We start from the raw sequence: 20762 nt of genomic DNA on the forward strand, positions 1-20762 counted from the left end.
CAGGGTGCCAGGGTGCCAGGGTTGAAATTTCAAAGGATTCGGCGTGACACAAATGGGATCAATCAGACATACAAACTGGCCTGATTTATTTTCAGTGCAAGAGGGTGATTCAATATGTTTTGCTTTCGGGGTAATCTGCTGTATCTCTGTGCTAATGCGGCCATTTATAAATGGTTCCATAAATAAACACAGTCCTCGTAATTCGTCTGCTAAATGTTTTTTCAGCCCAATAAAATACTTCCCACGGTCCACTGTGGCCTTTCTCACAATAGCCGCTTATCAGGACTTTCCCTGGCCCTGCCATACGTCCAATTCATTTGGAGGAAATCAGCACAGTCCCCCATCGCCTAACACCCACACAAGTCCTGCCTGTTTCAGGAAAAGTTAAACAGCCGCACAAGGCCATACTGTGAACCCAAAAGCTAGGAAACTGGAAGCGAACACACAGGTAAACGATCAGAAACAAAGATTCACATTCTTTCAGTCTTCTTTTTCTGTTGTGGTCGTCTTTTTACATGGACAGTACTTGAATGTGACTTGAATGTGAAAGTTTTTAGCGGCCATAATTGTTTCAATGAACCAACTGTTTCAATGAGTGTTGAAATAAAATAAAGACATTTAACAAAGACAGACAATGAAATTAGGAACACTTTATTAAATAAAGACAGAAAAATGTAGTTTAAACTGTGGAGGGAAGTAGAGCAGAGCATCCATTGTCGTTAAGCCGCGGTTGAAATATGAATGAACACTGTGTGCTTTCACTGTGGAATGGCAGACTGCGTCACAGACCAGACAGACCACATGGTCCCCTTTACCAAGTCATTACGCTCCAACCCCCCTTCTGAGAGAGTCAGGAATCCTCTGATGTTTAGATGAGGAAACTGGGGGGTCGGGGGAAGGAAGCACGCATCCTGTTGGCCCCCGTCTTGACGCTGTTTCCCCACGTTCCCTGTGATTCAGTCCATCTGAGCCACGCAACTTCAACGAAAGCCTGTGACCTCATCGAAAGAGCTGGTCTGAGTTTAAATTAATCACAGACGTAAGATGGCTTTTGTTTCTGCTCATTGTACACAAGAAAAATCCCTAGTTTATGCAAAACTTCATAATTATTTCATGGTTTATTCATTCTAAATCTAAGTGCCAAAATAAGTGCCATCTTCTATATTTATCCACGTCTATTCAGATTTGCTGAAAATGGGAGACCTAGAACTATATCATTTCATTATTCTAGATCTCACTACTATCATTAAACTAAAAGATTTACAAAGAAAAGATCTGTGTTTTGACCAAAAAAGAAAATAGGGCAAGTACACTGTTAGAAGGCATAAAACCTGTACAGTTGCTGTCTCATCTGCTGGCGCACAAAAAAATAAACCCACCCTGTTCTTCATCTTTGGACAAAAAGATTAAATAAATAAATATATAAATAAATCACCAAATCACTTTTTCTCCAGAAATAGAAAGAAATTACAGGCATGAGATTAGAAACGTTCACCCATGCCGAGGTAAAAGAAGGGTGGTGTGATGGGTCATCTGTTCTTCAGATTAAACCTGGAGGGTGACGAGAAAGAAACAATATCAGCAAGTATTACAGTAATCTGTTTGCCGATCAGACAAGCGTCCTAAATGAAAAAAGTGGACAAAACCACACAGCGGGAGGGAGGGAGCGTCTCTGTTTACGCTCTCGACACCTAAAAACAACTGAACTTTTCCATGAGCTTTCCACGACCACGCCTGAAACTGCAACCATGTACCTGATACCCCACAGGGCGTCCACACATGCACTTATTTGCTTGTTGACAGTCTCTTAATATCCTGCTTGCTAAAGGATATTCCAGACTGTGGTTGTTTAGATGAATGCGTTGTGTCTTTGGGAGCAGTATTCATTGGATGCTGCTTCCACCACTTCACCTCAACTGTTTTAACACCCAGCTGTAGTTATTTTGCCTGACGTTGCTACAAGTCTTTATTGACAGTCCATGGTTGTGTTTATAGGCCTTTTGGATCTAAACTCACATTTTTTTATCCATTGACCTCCAAGAGTTAAATCCAAGTGCTTTTTTTACCGTTTTCCCACGTGCCATTAATGTTTTGTGTTCTCAGTCCTCTTACAAAAATGATAACAGAACACTACATTTACATTTACAGCATTTATCAGACGCCCTTATCCAGAGCGACTTACAATCAGTAGTTACGGGGACATCCCCCCTTTCCCGGAGCAACTTAGTAAGTGGGATTTGAACCTGGGTCTTCTGGTTCATAGGCAAGCGTGTTACTCACTAGGCTACTACCAACCTAGAAACACTAGAAACCTAGTACATCATAGTACTTTAATATTTACTCAAGGGGAGGACTGCTTTTTACTGCAGTCATTTTACCTTGTGTATGTTTGTGTCCTTCTCCATTAGAAAACAATGTAGGATCACCTTAGAAAACATCCTCAAGATAAGCATATGACTGAATGCTATAAAGATGCTGATGTGAACTTTGAAATATGAACTGCAGGTAAACAAATCTCACTTAAGTGTTCTAAGGAGTCTAAAATTCACAATTTGCCATGGTGCCTTGTGACTTCCTCTTACAATCGACAAACCTGTGGAGAGTACATACATCAACCTCAGATCCTGCTCTTCTACAAATATATACGAGTTGTTCAATTATTTATGAATAACTTTCATACATTGGTTTTACACTATTACCCATATTAATGAATGAGAAGATGTAATGTACACAGAAACCTTTTTCTTTCAACATCAGAAAACATTCTATTTTGTGTACTTTGTTTCTAGGTTTCGTGTGTTGGTATTGAGCATGCCTGTGAAAGCATGACTGATCCTCATTGACCCCATCAGGCAAGCCTGTGCATGCCGAGGTTAACGTATAATGTGTTGTAATGTGCTGTAATAACTCGTGCCTGTTGTTTGTCATGACATGCCAGCCACACCTAAACCATGCAAGCTCAGCAAGTTATTGAGCCTTCTGGCTGAATCTGTAGCCTCCAGTACCCTTCAGTGAGCCTGCAATGAGGTGGAGGCCAAGGTGGTCATGTCACACCTTTTATATCCTTGGGATTTACAGAAATAAAAAGAGGACCTACCTGCCAAAGCCATCAACATCTGAAACCTATGCAACAAATTTTATGATTCACTATGAAGCCCATAGGCATGATTGACAAATTCCTTGCATTCTATAGCCTCATTTTCCCATCTCCTCCATTTCTATCAAGAAATAACAATGATTTCATTCAAGCATTCTGAACTAACGACTGTGAAATTAGCTACATGCCCCATTAGAACTTAATTTTGTCTCAGAGGTGCAGGTCCTAATATATGTCATTGGGTGTGGTAACTGTTGAAGTATTTTAACTTTCTGGAAGCAGTTACATCTTATTTTGTTTAAAAGAACTTTGCAAGAAACCCCTCATCTACTGGCAACTACGGTCTTGTTGTACCTGGGAATTTTAATCATGTTTGGATCCCATGTAGCACCTCCATTTTCCATGTTCCATTTAGTAATGGTATCAGAAGGTTCTAGCTGGCTAGAAGGTTCACCAAATCAACTCCTCTCTAGTCTGGGCTGCACGAGGGAGGGGCAAGGGACGTGCCAAGTGCCGGTGAGCCTTGGCAGCCTCCACACATCTACAGTAAAAAAGGCCAAGCAGTGACTCAGCGGTTTCCCTACGAGAAAATGAAATGACACCTGAGACAGAGAGGAGCATTATTTCCCATGATTCAACCCCTCAGTGACAGGAAGTCATTCTTGTTGATGGAGGGGGAGGGGTTTTTCCTCTACGGGTGCAGGAAGTGGAAGAGATTTACTGAAGCCTCCTCAGAAACAGTGGCAACTGTCCAGGTGCTTGTGTGCCTCAGCTGAATGGCTGGCCTGGTCTCAAGCTGCTGCCACGTTTATTGACCTGTACAGGCCTCCTGCAAATAATTTACAATCGGCCTCCCTGCTGAGCAATAAAACCGGCCAGAGTGAGTGTGTCTGATAAACCACATGTGGGAGTGTGCGTATGTTGGCGGGTGAGTTCAATGCTGGTTAAAAAAGAAAGTCCTAACAGGAAGACTTTTCTCTCAGCCCGGTACAGTCATTCTCATAGGTAAGGTCATGATATCACTGCTTGTGGGAGTAACAGTCACAGGGGTACAAGAATAGAAAAGGCTGTGTTAATGTTTACGGTAAACACCAATTCACGTGTTTTTTTTTTCACATATGTATATGTGGTAGGTAGGAAAAAAGCCTTCGGCAGCACCTGTGAGATGTTTAAAACTTGAGTCCGTCATTGATGGGAACAGCGCAGGAATCGAATGTGTTGAATCTTGCATTGCTTGAAACAGGAGAGACCAGGACGGGAGCGTGGTTCTCATGACAACTTTGTGAAGTATTTAACGCTGAGGTCATTCTTGCCTAATGCCTGGAAGTAAGTTGTACACAGATACCCGGAGTTATACACAGATTTGAGCATTTGAGTCTTTTTGTTTAGAAGGTTGTGGTGTGAAAAACCCATAATTTCCCAATAAAGTGCTTGTTTCCTTCTGGGGGACTGAGCTGACTGCATATGTTAAACGAAGAGAGGAAGTAAGGTAGATTCAGACCGGTGCTCATCCCTTTGATCGGTGCCGGTACAGGAGCTTGGCAGCCGAGTGGGAATTTCCCCTCAGAACAAAGGTTTGAGGTAAACAGGCTTTCAGAATTACCAAACAGAGGTCGTTTGAGTAAGGACAGCATCTACAAATGCTTCTTTCCATGAAAGTTCAAGCCAATAACCTACCACCTGTGGGTGGTAGACACCTAGTGGGTAACACACTCACCCATGAACCAGAAGACCCAGGTTTAAATCCCTCTTACTACCATTGTGTTCCTGAGCAAGACATTTAACCTTAAGTGTCTCCAGGGGGGGGGGGGGGGGGGACGACTATCCCTGTAACTACTGATTGTGAGTTGCTCTGGATAAGGGCTTCTGGTAAAGAGGACTGCGACTCACCTAAAAATGAAGCATTTTGAATTGAAATGACAATGCAGTTATGTGATTGGTAATTTTGTGTAATGGATCTGTATTTGTTGCTCCAAATTGCTCAGTTGATGAAAACCAAATGTAAGACAATGAAATAACTGCATTCTGGCAGCAATTCCTGCATTTCTTGTATGGGGTCCTCAATTACTGTATCTGGTCAGACTCAAATATTCACTTACATAACTATTCATGAAAATCACATCCTCAAGATAAGTCAAAGGCATAAAAGTATGTCCCATTTTAAACACTATACAGAGACGTGTTATTGGAAGATATTGTAATAATCTGATGAGTGATTAGTTTAAATAAAGTTAAGACAGATTGAGCACCATTCATTTTACTAGAACAGTAATTGTTATCACTGAGTACTTTTTGCTCCAGAGAACATGCAGAGGATCTCTTAAATCCACAGTCCTGGGCTTCTTACATTGCAGTTAATTGAACAATTAGTGCCATTGATTCCACACAAAAGGCTTATTGCTGAAAGGAGGGTGGAAAAAACAGCAGAGCTCAAGGACTGTATCTTGAAATACAAAGGTGTAGAAAATGACCCTTTGAACAACAAATCCACTGTCACCATTTTACTGTTCAGTAGATGTTACCAAGCCTTGGAGGATAAATTAAATTATTTCTGAGAGCATATCTAACTGATGTTTTTCTGTTTGTCATTAATTTTATCCATAAATTTCTCTATTACATAGGACACAAAGGCCATGACCACCAGGTTGCCTTCAGCTTTCCCGGAAGTGGAGACTCCATTGGATAGTGTGAAGCCTGCTGATTCATGGGCTTCTGGGCAAAGTCAACATCATCTGGCCTCTATCTCTGATTGCCGGCAACCCAGGGAGCACTCTAAAGACAGACACCTGCCGCCGCTTTTCAGAAGCCTCCCTGGGGGCGTCAGCTCCTCTGATGTGTCTCATCTCAGCCCCAACCTGAGTAACCCCTGCTCTCCGTTTAGCCGCCGGGACTCCTTGAGAAAACGTTTCTCATTTGGGCCAAGCGTGCATGGCGCCCGCATCAGCTTTTCAGGTTTACTTCTGCACCAACCGACAGCACCCATCCGTCTGGAGAACACATACTGTTTGGAACCAGAACCAGGGTGTGCTTTCAATGCAAGCCAGACCCAACTTATCCTGCAGGCCACTCTAGACAGCTACCTGAATGGCGCTCAGTACAGCCCAAACAGCTGCAGCCAGCTCAGTCAGGTCCTGGCTGAAGTGGTACGCGCTAAAGTCAAGGATGTGTGCCCTTCCCGGTACAAGCTTGTCTGTCATGTGGCTGTTGGGCAGACAGGAGATAACTCCTTCCTGATGGCTAGTCGCTGCCTGCATGATTCTGAGAGGGACAACTTTGCCTCAGCTGCTTTTCAGAACAATTCTCTTTTTGCTGTAGTTGTTGTTCATGGACTTTACTTTGAGTGAAAGAAAGATAGGACCGATTATTATTTATTACATTACTAGATCCTCACGTTTATCCAGAAAAAAGAAGCGACAACGTAAAATACATCTGCCCATCATGCTTGAACAGATGCATGTATTAGGAATTATGTTAATATGGAGACAAAGCAGATCAGACAAGACAGGCTATCTTTTAATTCCCATTTTAAAGTGAAATTGATTGTCACTTGTGATACACAGCAGCACAGCACATGGTGCACACAATGAAATGTGTCCTCTGCATTTAACCCATCACCCTGCATGAACAGTGGGCAGCCTTGACAGGCGAGGGGAGCAGTGTGTGGGGACGGTGCTTTGCTCAGTGGCACCTCAGTGACAACTTTGCGGATCGGGATTCAAACCAGCAACCTTCTGATTACAGGGGCCGCTTCCTTAACCGCTAGGCCACGAGTCTCGGATGTTCCTTTACCTGGAAAACTCACAGCTCTCTCCTTCTACAACAATAGACAACCAACTCTCCTTCTCGACTCACATCAGCAACCTTTCCCGCTCATGTAGATTCCTTCTCTCCAGACAAATCCGCCCTTATCTGTCAACCCAGGCCACCCAACAACTGGTTCAGTCCTTAGTAATCTCACGACTGGACTACTGCAACTCCTTTCTAGCTGGTCTACCACTATGTACCATCCGACCTCTACAACTCATACAAAATGCAGCTGCACGACTGATCTTCAACCTTCCCAAATTCTCCCACACCACCCCTCTGCTACGTTCCCTCCACTGGCTCCCAGTAGCTGCACGCATCAGGTTCAAAATACTGATGCTGGCCTACAAAGCCAAACATGGAGTAGCACCATCCTACCTCACAGCCCTTATTACACCTCGCACTGCACCTCGTATACTCCGAGCCTCCAGTACTGCTCGCCTGGTCCCTCCATCTCTGAAGGTAAAAGGAAAACATTCATCTAGACTCTTCTCCGTCTTGGCCCCTCGGTGGTGGAATGAACTTCCCCTCGAGGTCAGAACAGCTCAGTCACTGAGCACCTTCAAAAGACAGCTCAAGACCTTCCTCTTTAAAGAATATTTAGATTAACTTGTAACTTTCTTATTGTCGAACTTGTGTATAGAATCTACAACAGAGTGAATTAAAAGGTTGTATTCATAGTTGGGGGTCCTAGTGAACCGGAATTGATCTCTTCATCGATGGTAACTTGAAAGCACGTTGTAAGTCGCTCTGGAGAAGGGCGTCTGCCAAATGGCATAAATGTAAATGTCCATGAACCAATTACTTGCCATTAAACTCCTTTCGGTAGGAAATATTAGAAACATTAAAAAAAAAGAAAAAAAGACCTGTTTTGTGGAGGTGGCTATAACAAGTTTATAATATGACTTATCCATTGTCCCTTTAGATTGTTACACTGGTCACTTTTTACAACTTTCAAGCCAGTAACTTCAACAACTGTTCACTTGCAGTGTTTCATATTCCATCAATAAAGTTGATGGCAGACTGGTGAATGGTGATTTAAGCATAATAAGGACCACGTAGGTCAAGACATTAAAATTGTTAAGGATTTATGCACTGGTAAAATTAAACAAGATCATTAACAGGGAGACATAAGAATATTTTAATTATTCTGTTTTTTTTGAGGATACTGGGATTTGTTGTTCGAGGGAGGACAATCACCTTTTAATACATGGGACAAACAGATAACAGAAGAAATTTATGAATAATCTTTATTTTCTTGGATTCTCCCAAATACATAAAAAGTGATCATACTGAACATTTCCCCAGTGTCAACACCATACAATTACATTTTAATAAATAAAAAAAAAGTATAAATAAAAATAAATAGACTGAACATACATGGCACATAATTCATTTTCTGAAAGAGTGGTACCCTTCACAGTGTAAAAGCCTCTACTCTTCCATACAAACACTTAGGCATACAATACTTGTTAGTTTCAGAACATTTAGACTTTACAGAGGGTGGAGGACAGAGCTGGAGGTACAGGATTACATTTAAACCACCACAACACAGCTGATATCACTGCCATTAAGAGCTGTACCAGCTGAAAGCTTATACTGGTGAATGTTGAGCCCCCCCACCCCTTCGTTTGCTTTTTGCAGGGAAAAAAAAAAAAAAAAAAAAAGAAGAATGGAAGAGTAAAGAGACATGCTTTTATAGCCCGGTCTCAAACATTTTAAGATAATTCAGAAGTGTCATTATTGCACAGCATCCTTCTGAAAGGCACTTACACCAAACTGCTCCTGTCCCTGCATGAAGTACATTCATTTAACCTGCAGTCCACAGCAAATAACTTCTGCCAGTTTAAAAAAAACAAACAAAAAAAAAAAACTACTTTTAAAAGTTCAACCTTTTGGTGTCTACAGCTTTCCCTATACAATGTGCACCAGTTTGTGTAATCAAAAAGTAACAGGCATATGACAACTAAAAACAATTCTGCACAGGGCTTTGGGTTGAGGGTGATGTGTTGGGCTGTTCACTGAACCAGTGACATACGCCTATAGTCAGTTTTGGAACATCAGTCCAGCTGAGAGAGAAAATAAATAAAGAGTCAAAGTCTGTTGTGCGCATTGTGATTAAAGCCAGTAGTGTGATCCTGTAGATGTCAAATTTCCAAACCAAAAGAAAATGGGCACCATAGGTCCAAAGAAGCTAGACACAGACTGGGTATTGGAAAGCTTCAGATGTCTCCCATACATGTTTGTTTCTCTGTTTTGCCTCCAGCGAAAGCAGCAAACTGTGTGGCTTTTGGGAAAAGCCTGGGGTGCTCGGGGGGTCCAGGGCAGGGTCCGTTAGGCATTGGTGTGGTGCTGAAGCAGCTGGACGACGTATCGCAGCCGTTGTCGTAGCTCAGGGGAGCAGCCGCGCTCGCCAAGAACATTAAGGGCGTAGGTGTAGGACATGCGCTCCCGATTGATGTAGGTCAGCATGTAGGAAGAATCAGACTTGGACAGGATGATCTTTGTGTGGTCAGTGTAGAAATTCACCTGGGAGGAAAGAAAAAGAAATTGAACCCATTAGCCACAATGTTCATTTGTCTATAAAAAAAAAAAAAAAAAAGAAAAATCACGGTCTAATAAAAGTGTGATAAGGGTGCCTACCTGCAGGGTACCGTTGTTAAATAGCATCACCACTGCGTGGTCAGTCTTTACCCACTGCAGCAGAAGAGGGGATGAGGTAGGTGGGGGCTGGTCCTCACAGTTGAGGTCTCCACCCTGATAGAGACATGCATGCATTTAGTAATTAAAGAGGACTAGAGGAGAATGACAAGAATGACAAGGGCCAAGAGGCAAGAACAGACCTCCATAAGGTTCTGCTCCATGTAGTTGGCCATCAGTTCCACAATCTGTTTTTGGGCCTGGAGCTGTTCAGGCAGCGCATCAGCTTGGAAGGTGAAGTGCTTGTTCTTGGTTAAACAGTAATGGACTATCCTGTGGGGAATAAATGTATAAGATGAGGTAAGGCTGGAACCCTTGGACACAAAATGCAAAGATTTATTACAACCAGTATGAAACAATCAGTTGACTTTGGATTAAGAGACATATTTATGCTTATCCTCGAAACCTTCTAGGAGTGCTACCAACCTGCGCTGATCACACAAGCTCAGATGAGTTCCTTCGTTAAATAGCACACCAATGTTCTGATTGGAGAGCTGGTAGCCAAAGCCATACTTATTTGAATAATCCACCCATTTGGTCACCCAAAGAAAGGGTTTGGGTCTGGAGATACCTGGAGGGTTTCTTGAAGCTGATAAAAGGTAGGAGGGGAGAAAAAAAAAAAAAAAATTTTTAGTAAAAATACATTTTATATATATATATATATATATATAAATTATCTAAGGGTTTAATTGTTCTAATGCTCTTACAGACAGAAATTTCTGGAAGGCAAACTTCCAGGCTACACACCTGCAGGCATGGCAGCCAAGCAGCCATTAAGTAGCTTCACTGCTGAATCAGCAACTGCAGCAGGGGTCAGGACATCTTCACAAGCTGTAGGGGTAGAACACCGCTTAGTCAAGCCAGGAATTCAATGGAAATGTATAAAACCAAAGCACCACCCTGATGAGGGTATTGACGTGTACAGCTACTCTTCAGTCAAAATAACTACAGGGAGCAGCCTTGCTAAATTAAGAGCTAAAACAAGTGCAGGTAATTGCAATGTTAAAACAAGCCAAGAAAAAGACCTTCATATATATAGCTACATGCTAAAAGCCCAATGGCTGAATCTAAAACATTTACATTTACAGCATTTATCAGACGCCCTTATCCAGAGCGACTTACAATCAGTAGTTACAGGGACAGTCTCCCTGGAGCAACTTAGGGTTAAGTGCCTTGCTCAGGGACACAATGGTAGTAAGTGGGATTTGAACCCGGGTCTTCTGGGTCATAGGCGAGTGTGTTACCCACTAGGCTACTACCAAAAACTGGGCCTTCTGCCCAGAAACATCACAACATTCTGGCCAGCGGGTGGATGTGGACCCCAGAGGCCACCTACCATCCATGCTGCTGGCCACGGTACCCTTAAAAGACCGGGAGGTGGACTTGCGCGACTCCTCTTCAGCTGGGGTGTCCAGGGGCACAGAATTAGCCACGGGAGACGTGGCCTGTAGGGAGAAAAAAAAAAAAAAAAAACGGGGAATCAAGAACACTGGCTAAAGACGAAACCATTATTGCAATTGCATTATAAGAAAAAAATAAAAATAAAAAATAAAATAAATTAGGAGATTTTGACAAACAGGAAGGCTCAACGATATGCTAATGTGATTAAGGTGCTGCTAAAGAGCCATTCAGCTCAAAGCACAAGGCACCCCTCCCCTGACTATTACTCCGAACATTGCGGACCACCACTAACCACAAGTAATTTCGAAATAATAAAAAGCCTCCTACAGAATGTGTGAAAGTCAGAAAGTAAAAGTTATTCCCACTGATTATGGCAGTCAAATACAAAAGCAATGCTTCAGATGATCGGCTCAAATTTTATGCTTTTCAAGAGTGAAAAACACTACTCTACGTGACCCGGAGATAGGGCTACAAAATGCACACTGACCTCATTTGGCCCCACTGTTTTGTAGCTCATCTGTCGACTGATTGAACACTTGACTATGCCAGACACCAGCTTGGAGATGTCATCCTTCTCCTCGCATGGGCTTTTTTCCACTGATAGATATTAAACGCACCATATAATGGACCACATACTACCAAAAAGAAACCTTTAACTCTATCATGGCCAACAACTCACCCTTTGATTTCTTCTTGCCAAAGAAACTCTTGGCCATCTTGGTGAAGAACGTCTTGGCAGGACTGGGCGGGTTCAGCTCAGGCACCATAACACAGCTGCTGGGAGGAAGTTTGTCCGGTGTGTAGCCCTGGAAAACGAGATCAAAACGACAACATTCTAGATCTTGAAGCCTGTTTCAACAACCCATAAAAGCCACAGCACTATTAAAATTACTTTTTTTTTTTTTTTTTAAGCAGGGCATAAACACATTGTTTTTTATTTTTAGTCTAGTCTTACTCTGACAGGAAAGGGAAGCAGGAAGAACAAACACATCACTAAATTAAGAGATGCCGGTGTCTCCACACTCTTGACCCATTTGAAATGTCTGGGTACCTTGGTAAAGAACTCGTGAGCCAGGATCTGGTCCAACGTGAGTCGGTCACTTGGGTTTTTCTGCAGGACTGATGAGATGAGCTTCTGAGCTGCAGGTGAGAGGGATGGCGGAATGGTGTATTTCACCTCCTTTATACACTTGTAGGTCTCCTTCAGGTCCAGGGTTTCAAATGGCGGGTTCCCACACAACAGCGTGAACCTGGTTGAGAAGAATGATCAGAGATCAGTTAGGCTCATTGTGGGTGTGCAAACCCTGAACCACTGGGGGAACCCCCCCCCACTAGAAATATAACTTACATTACACAACCCAGGGACCAAACATCTGACTCTGTTCCATGACCTTGTCTATTCAGGACTTCTGGGGCCAGATAATTTGGCGTTCCACAGATGGTTCTAGATGGGAAGGTCAGATACAGCAGGGTCAGTTTATACAACGTTCCCAACAACTTAGGGCAAGTCTGCAATCCTTGTTAAAAAGAACTCACTTCTTCCTCTGCTCAGCGGTCTCAAGCTTGGCTGCCAATCCGAAATCTCCCAGTCTCAGCTCCATGTTCTCATTTACAAAGAAATTGCCTGAGGGAACCAGATGCAATGTCAGCTTACTGCATTATTGGTACAAATTGACACAAGATTTTTTTTTAAGTAAGCATACAGTAATAGGCGTACCTAATTTGAGGTCCCTGTGAAGAATGCCTTTGTTGTGGAGATACTTGAGCCCAGATATGATCTGTCTGAGGTAGTATCGGACCTCAGGATCGGTGAGCGTGTGCCTGGCTTTCCAGATGTGAGCCAAAGACTGCAAAGACAAAGTAAAGGGCACTGATGAGAGCGCTGTACCAAAGCCCCCTGCCTAGAAAGACAATGAGATCACAGACGCACACCTTCCTACTGCACAGCTCCAAGAAAATGTAGATGTTCTCCAGGTCCTCGAAGTGATGCGAGAACTTCACCACATGCTTGTGGTGCAGCATCTTGTGTAGTTCAATTTCATTAATTATCTGGTGGGAAGGAATAGGCACATCTGTTAAGACTGCCGGTGGCAGTGGATGGGGGGTGGGGTGGGCAGAGGAGTGAACACTGTGTTCTGTGGAGCAAACAGGTACAAAACCGGTTACCTTCTCTCTCTGGTGGGGCTTGGACACCCGGCTCTGGGGTATAACCTTCACTGCATACATCTTGTTGTTGGCAAGGTCTGTCATTTCATAGCATCTCGCAAACCCACCCTTCAAAAAATAAATAAATAAATAAATGAAAAAAAAATAAAATAAAAAAGCCAACAAACAATAAATCATGCCATACAACGCATTTTTTAATTAAAATTGTTATTATTTTAGTTGCTCAGTAGCACGCTGTGCACATGTGAGGAACATGACGTAGTGGAATCCCCCCCTTCCCCAAGAGCTTACGACGACGTTGCGGTGCAGGAATATATATATATATAAAAAGAAGAAGAAGAAGGAGGCGACGCAGCTGCCCGATGGAGAAAGAGCAGACGCGCACCAGACGTTTCCGCCGCGATAACGCGCACGGGCGGGGGCGAAGAATGCAGCAGGGCCGCATTGATCCTAATTGCAGACAGGATCTCTGCCGAACCCACTGCAGAGCGCCTGAAGGACCACCACCATCATCACCAGCACCAGCGCCTTTATCACAGCCAATTACACTTCAAACGCCACTAGGTATCAAAGTGACAGTCTTATCAAAAAAAGAACAATAAAAAAAATAACAATAATAAATCACTATCGCGATAAGAGCGACCAGATTGAACGAACGTACCTTCCCTAAAAGCTTCCCTCTGCAGTACGATCTGCCCGTCTTGGTGTCCGTCACCACCTGCGCGAGCTCGGGCTTGACCTGCTCCGATTTAGCCCGCGTCGGCTTGGCGGGAGCCGCCGCCGCCGCCTGCGCGCGCTCCGGAGACGCCTTGAATAAATCCGGATTCATGATCTGGCACGAGAGTCGCTGGGTCGTCGTAAAACAGGTGGAGTCCATCCGGCCGCGCCGCTTTGCCCCGCTAGCGCGTCAGCCACGAGTTCCACGCAGACATGCCGGGGCACGGGATTCCGCGAGTATATAAAGCGTCGTGACGTCACGGGCCTGGGCGGAACAGTAGGCGGGATCAGTCGGAGAGAACGCGACATGGTTTGCCCAGGACGCCGTCAATCAAACAAGCAGCATGTGGCATACATGCCGGATAAAAGTTGAATGAAAAAAGGAGCCAATCACATGCGTTCACTTCAAGACTCATCAATGACCGGACGTGCATACAGTTAATTCATTTGTTCTTCCAACACACCATGAACATGAACATAATTTAATCATTATTCATTATTATTTGTTTACAATTTCAGAACTACTGTATATACCCTTAATTACTTTCACTACTGCCTAACACCTTTGCATATTTACATGTATACAGAGTCATTTCAGTATGTATGCTGGGTTACACGCTATTATTGCCATAACAGGTTATTTTTATAGCAGGTCCTTCACTCCCTGTCTGCTACTCGACAGTATGGGAGAGTATATATATATAATCAACATGACCCATATTCCAAGACGACACGTAAACCCTGCATTCTTGCAGTGAACCACATCCCCGTATTCCTCTCGTTGTAGTTCGTGGCGCCCTCTGCTGGTGATTTCCTCTCGTTCAGTCGTGAATTCAGTACCACCACGACCTATACGTCAAGAGCTCCTTAATGCCCAGTGTAAAATAATTTTTTTTTGCACACAATTTTGAACAAACATATTCAATAAACCGAATGTCAAGATCACCAAATAATTTACTGAGATTATGTGAATATGCTTTTATTACAAGCGCTTGGATTGGTAGAAGCCTAGTTGGGTAACACGCCCGCTCATGAACCAGGTCACAATGTCACAAGTTCAAACCCCACTTACTAACATTGCACCATTCCTGAGTGTCCCTGTAACTACTGATTGTAAGTTTCTCTGGATAAGAGCGTATGGTAAACATATGCGTTTTTGGCTCCATATGTAAAAGAAGCAGGAGCCGTTAGCTGAGCCACCTGCTTATATTCCCAGAACAGGTTCTGATGCAAAACTGGCAGGAAAGCTGGAGGGAACGACACAGATGTCAGCGCAGCGATACGCATTTGAATCTTTGTTCTTGTCATGAAGCATTCTAGCAACGCAGAACCCATGTAGCTCGTCAACTGCTGCAGAGCTTTTCAAAAGGTAAGCCCAGGTTTTATAATAAAACAAGAAAACATTTTTCACCTTTTATTTTTTCAATGGAAATGGTCCTGAGTGCTTTGTCAGATGACACACAAACTACCATGAACTACTACACACATTGGTCACAATTAGAAGGGAAAAATAAACATGTTCCAACAACAAAGACAAACTCAAGTTTTTACTACATACAAAAAAGAAAATGGCCACTCATGGTCTGGGTTGGATGAAGAATGCGGACAGCCAGGCTCAGAAATCCATGTCCATTTCTCCTCCTTTAGCTCTCTTCTCCTGGGACTCTGACCAGGCTTTATTAATGGTGCGTTTCATCTCATCATCGCCATCCGTGTAGATCTTTTGGAGCATGCTCATGAGACCCTCACTCGGATCACCGTTCTGATCGTGGTTGGGTTTACTGTGCGGAGCAGAAAAATACGAAATGGTTGACTACTGGTCGCATAATCAGCACAAGGAAGAACAAACTCCTGTACATCACCTGGAACCAGGCCTTCAATATGCTGTTTTATTTGCTCTATTTGTGCTACATATCTCCACACGACCCAGTAATATTATGGTGTATAACAGCCCCACCTGGTGGACGCTACTTACAGCTGCACAACAATGACCAACTGTTTAACTCACTCTTTCTCTTTTGTCTTCTTTTCCACCTGCGTCAGACACTCCCACTTCTTAGCTGACTTCTTCCGGCACATGACAAGAACCATGTCTGTTTTCACCTGCAAAATTAAAAGCATTCTCACTTGCCCAACCTAATGAAATGTCTCATCTTGAAACTATTTGTCGTATATTCTTAGAACACAGGACGTATATGAATATGGGAATAAATGAATGAGGGTCTGAATTGCTGAAGATGTGAATCTTAATTCTCAGTTATACAGAGTGAATACGCTGTTTGTACATGTTTATAATGTACTTGGATTGGTTTTCATGAAAAGAAAGAAGTATATTATGTCTTTATGGTTCATTGAATATTAATCTGAAAATTGACAAAGGAATAATTAAAGTATTTCTTAGCTTTATACATGTATTATTATATATATTTTATTTATGAATATGTTCAGATATCGCTGGGAAATTAGTTGTTTTGAGCCCATACCTTTCTACAACTTTCTTGCACATCTATGGGACTCAACAAGTTGTTGATGGTCATTTGATGATTTTTCCCATCCAAATCTTTAACCAAAAGAATAAATGACCTGGAAAAAAAATTGCAGCTTATTCATTAGCTTAATTAAATAAACTGCACTTGGCAAACTCTGTGAAAACACACAACACATTTTTTATCTCTGGGTGAAAATAATACATACAAATACAAAGTCGTTAAGCAGAATTACTGCCTTTATCACATTAGTCAAATGATTAATTCACTTAATGGAGCAAATCAATGCGCATTAAACACCAGCCAAAGCTGCGTTCTGTTGAGACTCACGTTTCAGTGAAGCTGACTTCAACATTCTCTGCCTGGATTTTGTGCACTCCTTTTAATGTGATGTAAACTTTAACAAATTTGTCTGACTGGTCCCAGCCTATAAAAGAAGACCTCATATTAGGTGTGGTGGACAGGGAACGCAAAACCAAGAGCTGGAGATGATTTCGGGGCAGGAAAAAAACGTTTTCCTTCTTTACCATAGTTGCTTATCTTGACAGTGTATCCCTTCACAGATGAATCTGTCGCTGCAGATTCTCCGGGATCCTTTTTCGAGTGCTGCAACACTAGCTGTCGTTTTTGGGAGAGCTCTCTCTCAATCTTCTTCAGCTCCTGTGTGAGGACGTCTTTTATGCGCTTTCTTTCAGAAACCTTCAGCATCTGCTCCACCTCCTTCAGGTCACACTCCAGCTCGCTTATCTGTACAAGCAACGGTTGCATTCGTTATTAATGGACGATGAACCTCGTGACAGCATGCACAGCGGAAACTGGTTTCTACGGAAAAGGATTGTTTGAGGACAACGCAATAATTTATTTCGTGTTTGTGATGATGACAACTTTCCAGCTATAACACTGTGTTAAAATGTCCCGCTTGTGTTGAAATGTCTCAGTTTGTAATGTGCAAATTTATGAAAGTGTTACGCTGCACAGGTCATTCCCAAATGTATGCTGGTGAAATGCCGCCCCCTCCCCATTATTTCAGACAACGTGGCCGATACATTGATAAAATCCTCACTGTTAGGACACTAACAGACACGCTGACAACCAAGTAGGACCATAAAATATATCAATATAGATATATTTTATATCTGTGTGTGTGTATATATCACGCCGTAGAAACCAGTCGCGCACGCGCAGCTCGGCATTACACCAGTCTCCAAACTATACGAATAAACGCAACAAACACGCACGTCAAACACGTCATTTTTATGAAATTTTATATTGCTTAGGATATTAGCTAAGTGTTCTACAAACCGATTAAAAAAAAACTACATTCGTCAAGGTTCAAGATTGACGGAGCAGTATAACGCCATTGCAAACTGATAAGCAGCATGACAGCTAGCATGTCGCTAAAACAAACCAAACCTTCGTAGAATACCCATTTGTACAGCGTTCAGTTTATCAAACAATACCCAAGCCCTTGCCTGCGCGTTGAGGTCCATCGATAATCGTCCGCGGGAAGACAATGCGATGCACTTTACTGAACCGGTCCCAAAATCCACACGGTCGCTCCAGCTCCTATGACGTCACTGCAGTTCTAGAACTTTTTCCGCCGTGCTTCCGGAAGAGCAATTATCAAAATAAAAGTCGAAGATAAAATGTGTATTTTTTGGTGCACATACGGAAGAAAAGGAATATCCTATTACATACGCCGTTTAATTCATTCGTAAGTATTCGGAAAAGGCATTTTTAAACAGCATTTAAATGTATTAAAAAAACAGAAGGGTTTACTCATGAGACCATTTATAATGGTATAACACAATTTGAGTGATTCAAAGATTTTATCTACACCACCATCCATTGGGTGATTACATTTACAGCATTTATCAGACGCCCTTATCCAGAGCGACTTACAATCAGTAGTTACAGGGACAGTCACCCTGGAGCAACTTAGGGTTAAATGTCTTGCTCAGGGACACAATGGTAGTAAGTGGGGTTTGAACCTGGGTCTTCTGGTTCATAGACGAGTGTGTTACCCACTAGGCAACTACACATGATAATATGCATGTGTAAAAATAATGTGTACTCACAAAAGTAGTATGATGTGAAAGCAAAACCATGGAAAAAAATATGTACAAAGTTTTATTTATCAATGTTTTCAAATACAGAGACAAGCGCACTGCAGACACTGGACTTGGGTCACACATTATACATCAATTCTACTCCATGTCCTTACAAAGACAGCAGCTTCTGGTATAAACTAGAACAATGAAGCTCATCAGAGATCACCACATGGCCCTCTGAATTCCAGACATCTGGTTGTGGTCAGCAAGGTGACGGAACACAATGCGACTGAGACGCCACCTACGTTTCACCCCACGTGGCCGTGATGTCATTACGCATCTGTTACGGATGCGTACCGGGCAGCTGTCACGAGGCAAGGCAGCAATTTCTTTATCAGCAACTTCCTGTGGCACAAACAGATATCACAATCATTTTATCAGTATTATCTATGCTGCCAAACACATTCAAGCGTTAACAACAGTTAGTGTTTAAGTTGTTTAAGTTGTACAGCATGCTTACAGGCAACTTTGGAATATTACAAATATCAGTGCCCTGAAGAGAGAAATCTTTCTGCAGCAATGTTAATGATCTGTTTAGATATGATAAAAAGTGGTATTTTGGTTACAGTTAACTACAAAAAGATTCATTTGGAATACATATCTAGGGCACACATGAAGATACTGGTACTAATAGTGCAATTGAATGTAATGGTGTAGGTCTGGTTGGACTGGTGCACACACAGAAAGGCTAAAAATGTCTGCTACCCAATGATGCTTCTTTTATATAAAAAAATTATAATATAAAATAATGATTCTAATATATTCTAACTCTAATAATATTCTAAACAATACTAAGTAGAATCTAGATGGCTTTAACAGTGTTAAAATAATAAAAAGTGCTGTGGGCTGCAAGTGAATTTATCAATTCTGTTTTAAGTAAACCAAAACTATCATGACATCTACAATGGTGATATAATTGAGCATTTATTTAAACAAATCTGGAAACATTAAGAAATCATAAAAACAAATATAGGTCTTTCCATAACTTGCCAAAAGCTAATCTAAGGCTAATTATAGTCAATAACAGATATGAATCTGAAAAGTCTGGAAACGTGTAAACAAACATTTGCTCGTAAAGAGAAGACTGTAGATTGCAATTAAAGATGATGTGTTATGCATTTTCTTCCACTGGTCAGTATCGGAAGATAACGAGAGTGAGGTTCTGTAGCCTTACTGTTTTTTTTTTAAAGGTGCCTGGGGATCAATGTGTGGTAGGAGCAAGGGGTGGTAGTGGCATAGTGGGCAACACACTCACCCATGAACCAGAAGACCCAGGTTCAAACCCCACTTGAAATGAGCAGTGGGCAGCCATGACAGGCATCCGGGGAGCAGTGTGTGGGGACAGTGTCAGTGGTACCTTGGTGGATAGGGATTCGAACCGGCAACTTTCTGATTATGGGGCCGCTTCCTTAACCGCTAGGTCACCAGTGCCCCACTTTGAGTAAAGAGAATTAAACTGAACAGAAACCAACTGAATACCTGAAGGTCTTTAGGCAAGAGGGTGTTCTTCCTCAGTGCATTAATGCGCAGTCGTGTGTCTGCGTATTCGAAGGCCATCTGCCTCCTCTTCACATCCCGCAACATCCTCCAGTTTACATAGTATCCCCGAACCTGCTGCACCACTCCGAACGAGCGCTGAAAAGCCTGAAATTAAATAGAAAAACCATCACAAACGCCGATACTGCAAACCGCGTACGAACACGTGCAACCCCGTGCATGAAGCTGGCATATAATAATAAAAAAAAACGTTACCTGATGTGGCAGCAATATCGATGCTTTTAAAATCCCGAGCCCCGTGTTAACAACCTTGGCCGTCGCCATGTTGATTCATCCCGCTCCCTCGCACATTACCATTGGGCTGCGGCGGCGCCTTTTACCGTGTTAGCGCCCCCCGCTGGCCTGGCTCCACATCGAACTCTTCGGAACAGCGCACTGCTGCCTCTGCTGGTGATTACAAAGAATGACAGGTGAATGACAAGCGTACAACTGCAATTTATGCGCTCTTCTCAAAGATTGTAAAGAACGAAAAGCCCAAAACCTTTATATTAACTGAGATGTCAAGTAAGTGAAAAAAATATATTTTGCAGCAATAATCCTGGAGAACGAAACTGATTTCATTCAGATGGAGCCGCACTAATAGACGTATGTGAATATGTAGTTTACATTTTAACCACAAGGGGGCAACGACGAAGCAAGTGATATATTCACACTACCTGACGATTCTTTACTGAAACATATCGTTAGAATTATAGTATACTTATTTAAGTAGGACATTTATCA

General features: G+C 42.5%; 4 protein-coding genes across 6 annotated transcripts; 1 reads left to right on the top strand and 3 right to left on the bottom strand.

Moving 5' to 3' along the window:
• The first annotated feature begins 4029 nt into the window (after window positions 1–4029).
• Window positions 4030–6706, top strand: dynlt4 (dynein light chain Tctex-type 4). 3 transcript variants are annotated; one of them, XM_028978182.1, is made up of 3 exons: window positions 4046–4102; window positions 4231–4423; window positions 5719–6706. In XM_028978182.1, exon 3 carries the CDS (start codon window positions 5731–5733, stop codon window positions 6439–6441), a length of 711 nt encoding a protein of 236 aa, XP_028834015.1. In that variant the 5' UTR covers window positions 4046–4102; window positions 4231–4423; window positions 5719–5730; the 3' UTR covers window positions 6442–6706. The 3 variants fall into 3 exon arrangements, with proteins under 3 accessions (XP_028834016.1, XP_028834015.1, XP_028834017.1); XM_028978184.1 differs by having other exon boundaries at window positions 4069–4102; window positions 4341–4423; XM_028978183.1 differs by lacking the exon at window positions 4231–4423 and having other exon boundaries at window positions 4030–4102.
• Window positions 6707–8133: 1427 nt separating this feature from the next.
• On the bottom strand, window positions 8134–14107 carry plk3 (polo-like kinase 3 (Drosophila)). The gene is made up of 15 exons (XM_028976782.1): window positions 13830–14107; window positions 13169–13276; window positions 12935–13051; window positions 12720–12849; window positions 12539–12626; window positions 12351–12446; window positions 12054–12252; window positions 11682–11808; window positions 11490–11599; window positions 10938–11046; window positions 10349–10432; window positions 10028–10190; window positions 9745–9874; window positions 9545–9658; window positions 8134–9430 (listed from the first exon to the last, which is right to left on the bottom strand). Exons 1-15 carry the CDS (start codon window positions 14043–14045, stop codon window positions 9236–9238), a joined length of 1986 nt encoding a protein of 661 aa, XP_028832615.1. The 5' UTR covers window positions 14046–14107; the 3' UTR covers window positions 8134–9235.
• Window positions 14108–15286: 1179 nt separating this feature from the next.
• cacybp (calcyclin binding protein) lies at window positions 15287–17976 on the bottom strand. The gene is made up of 6 exons (XM_028977806.1): window positions 17844–17976; window positions 16899–17118; window positions 16702–16798; window positions 16369–16468; window positions 15894–15988; window positions 15287–15666 (listed from the first exon to the last, which is right to left on the bottom strand). The coding sequence occupies exons 1-6, from the start codon at window positions 17859–17861 to the stop codon at window positions 15501–15503; spliced, it is 696 nt and encodes a 231-aa protein (XP_028833639.1). The 5' UTR covers window positions 17862–17976; the 3' UTR covers window positions 15287–15500.
• A 509-nt stretch (window positions 17977–18485) lies between these two features.
• On the bottom strand, window positions 18486–20329 carry mrps14 (mitochondrial ribosomal protein S14). The gene is made up of 3 exons (XM_028978092.1): window positions 20235–20329; window positions 19962–20126; window positions 18486–18827 (listed from the first exon to the last, which is right to left on the bottom strand). Exons 1-3 carry the CDS (start codon window positions 20301–20303, stop codon window positions 18645–18647), a joined length of 417 nt encoding a protein of 138 aa, XP_028833925.1. The 5' UTR covers window positions 20304–20329; the 3' UTR covers window positions 18486–18644.
• Window positions 20330–20762: the final 433 nt, after the last annotated feature.

The sequence above is a fragment of the Denticeps clupeoides genome, chromosome 4, assembly GCF_900700375.1.
Source record: "Denticeps clupeoides chromosome 4, fDenClu1.1, whole genome shotgun sequence".
Lineage (NCBI taxonomy): Eukaryota > Metazoa > Chordata > Actinopteri > Clupeiformes > Denticipitidae > Denticeps > Denticeps clupeoides.

Coding starts and splice junctions, on each gene's coding strand:
- dynlt4 (XM_028978183.1), top strand. CDS start 5,731: ATGACCACCAGGTTGCCTTCAGCTTTCCCGGAAGTGGAGACTCCATTG.
- cacybp (XM_028977806.1), bottom strand. Junction 16,799..16,898: donor TGTCAAGATAAGCAACTATG/GTAAAGAAGGAA, acceptor CTTCTTTTATAG/GCTGGGACCAGTCAGACAAA. Junction 16,469..16,701: donor GAAGTCAGCTTCACTGAAAC/GTGAGTCTCAAC, acceptor TTTTTTTTCCAG/GTCATTTATTCTTTTGGTTA.
- plk3 (XM_028976782.1), bottom strand. CDS start 14,045: ATGGACTCCACCTGTTTTACGACGACCCAGCGACTCTCGTGCCAGATC. Junction 13,277..13,829: donor GAGGGAAGCTTTTAGGGAAG/GTACGTTCGTTC, acceptor TATTTTTTGAAG/GGTGGGTTTGCGAGATGCTA. Junction 9,431..9,544: donor TTAACAACGGTACCCTGCAG/GTAGGCACCCTT, acceptor CTTTCCTCCCAG/GTGAATTTCTACACTGACCA.
- mrps14 (XM_028978092.1), bottom strand. CDS start 20,303: ATGGCGACGGCCAAGGTTGTTAACACGGGGCTCGGGATTTTAAAAGCA. Junction 20,127..20,234: donor CGATATTGCTGCCACATCAG/GTAACGTTTTTT, acceptor ATTTAATTTCAG/GCTTTTCAGCGCTCGTTCGG. Junction 18,828..19,961: donor TCTTGCCTAAAGACCTTCAG/GTATTCAGTTGG, acceptor TTTGTGCCACAG/GAAGTTGCTGATAAAGAAAT.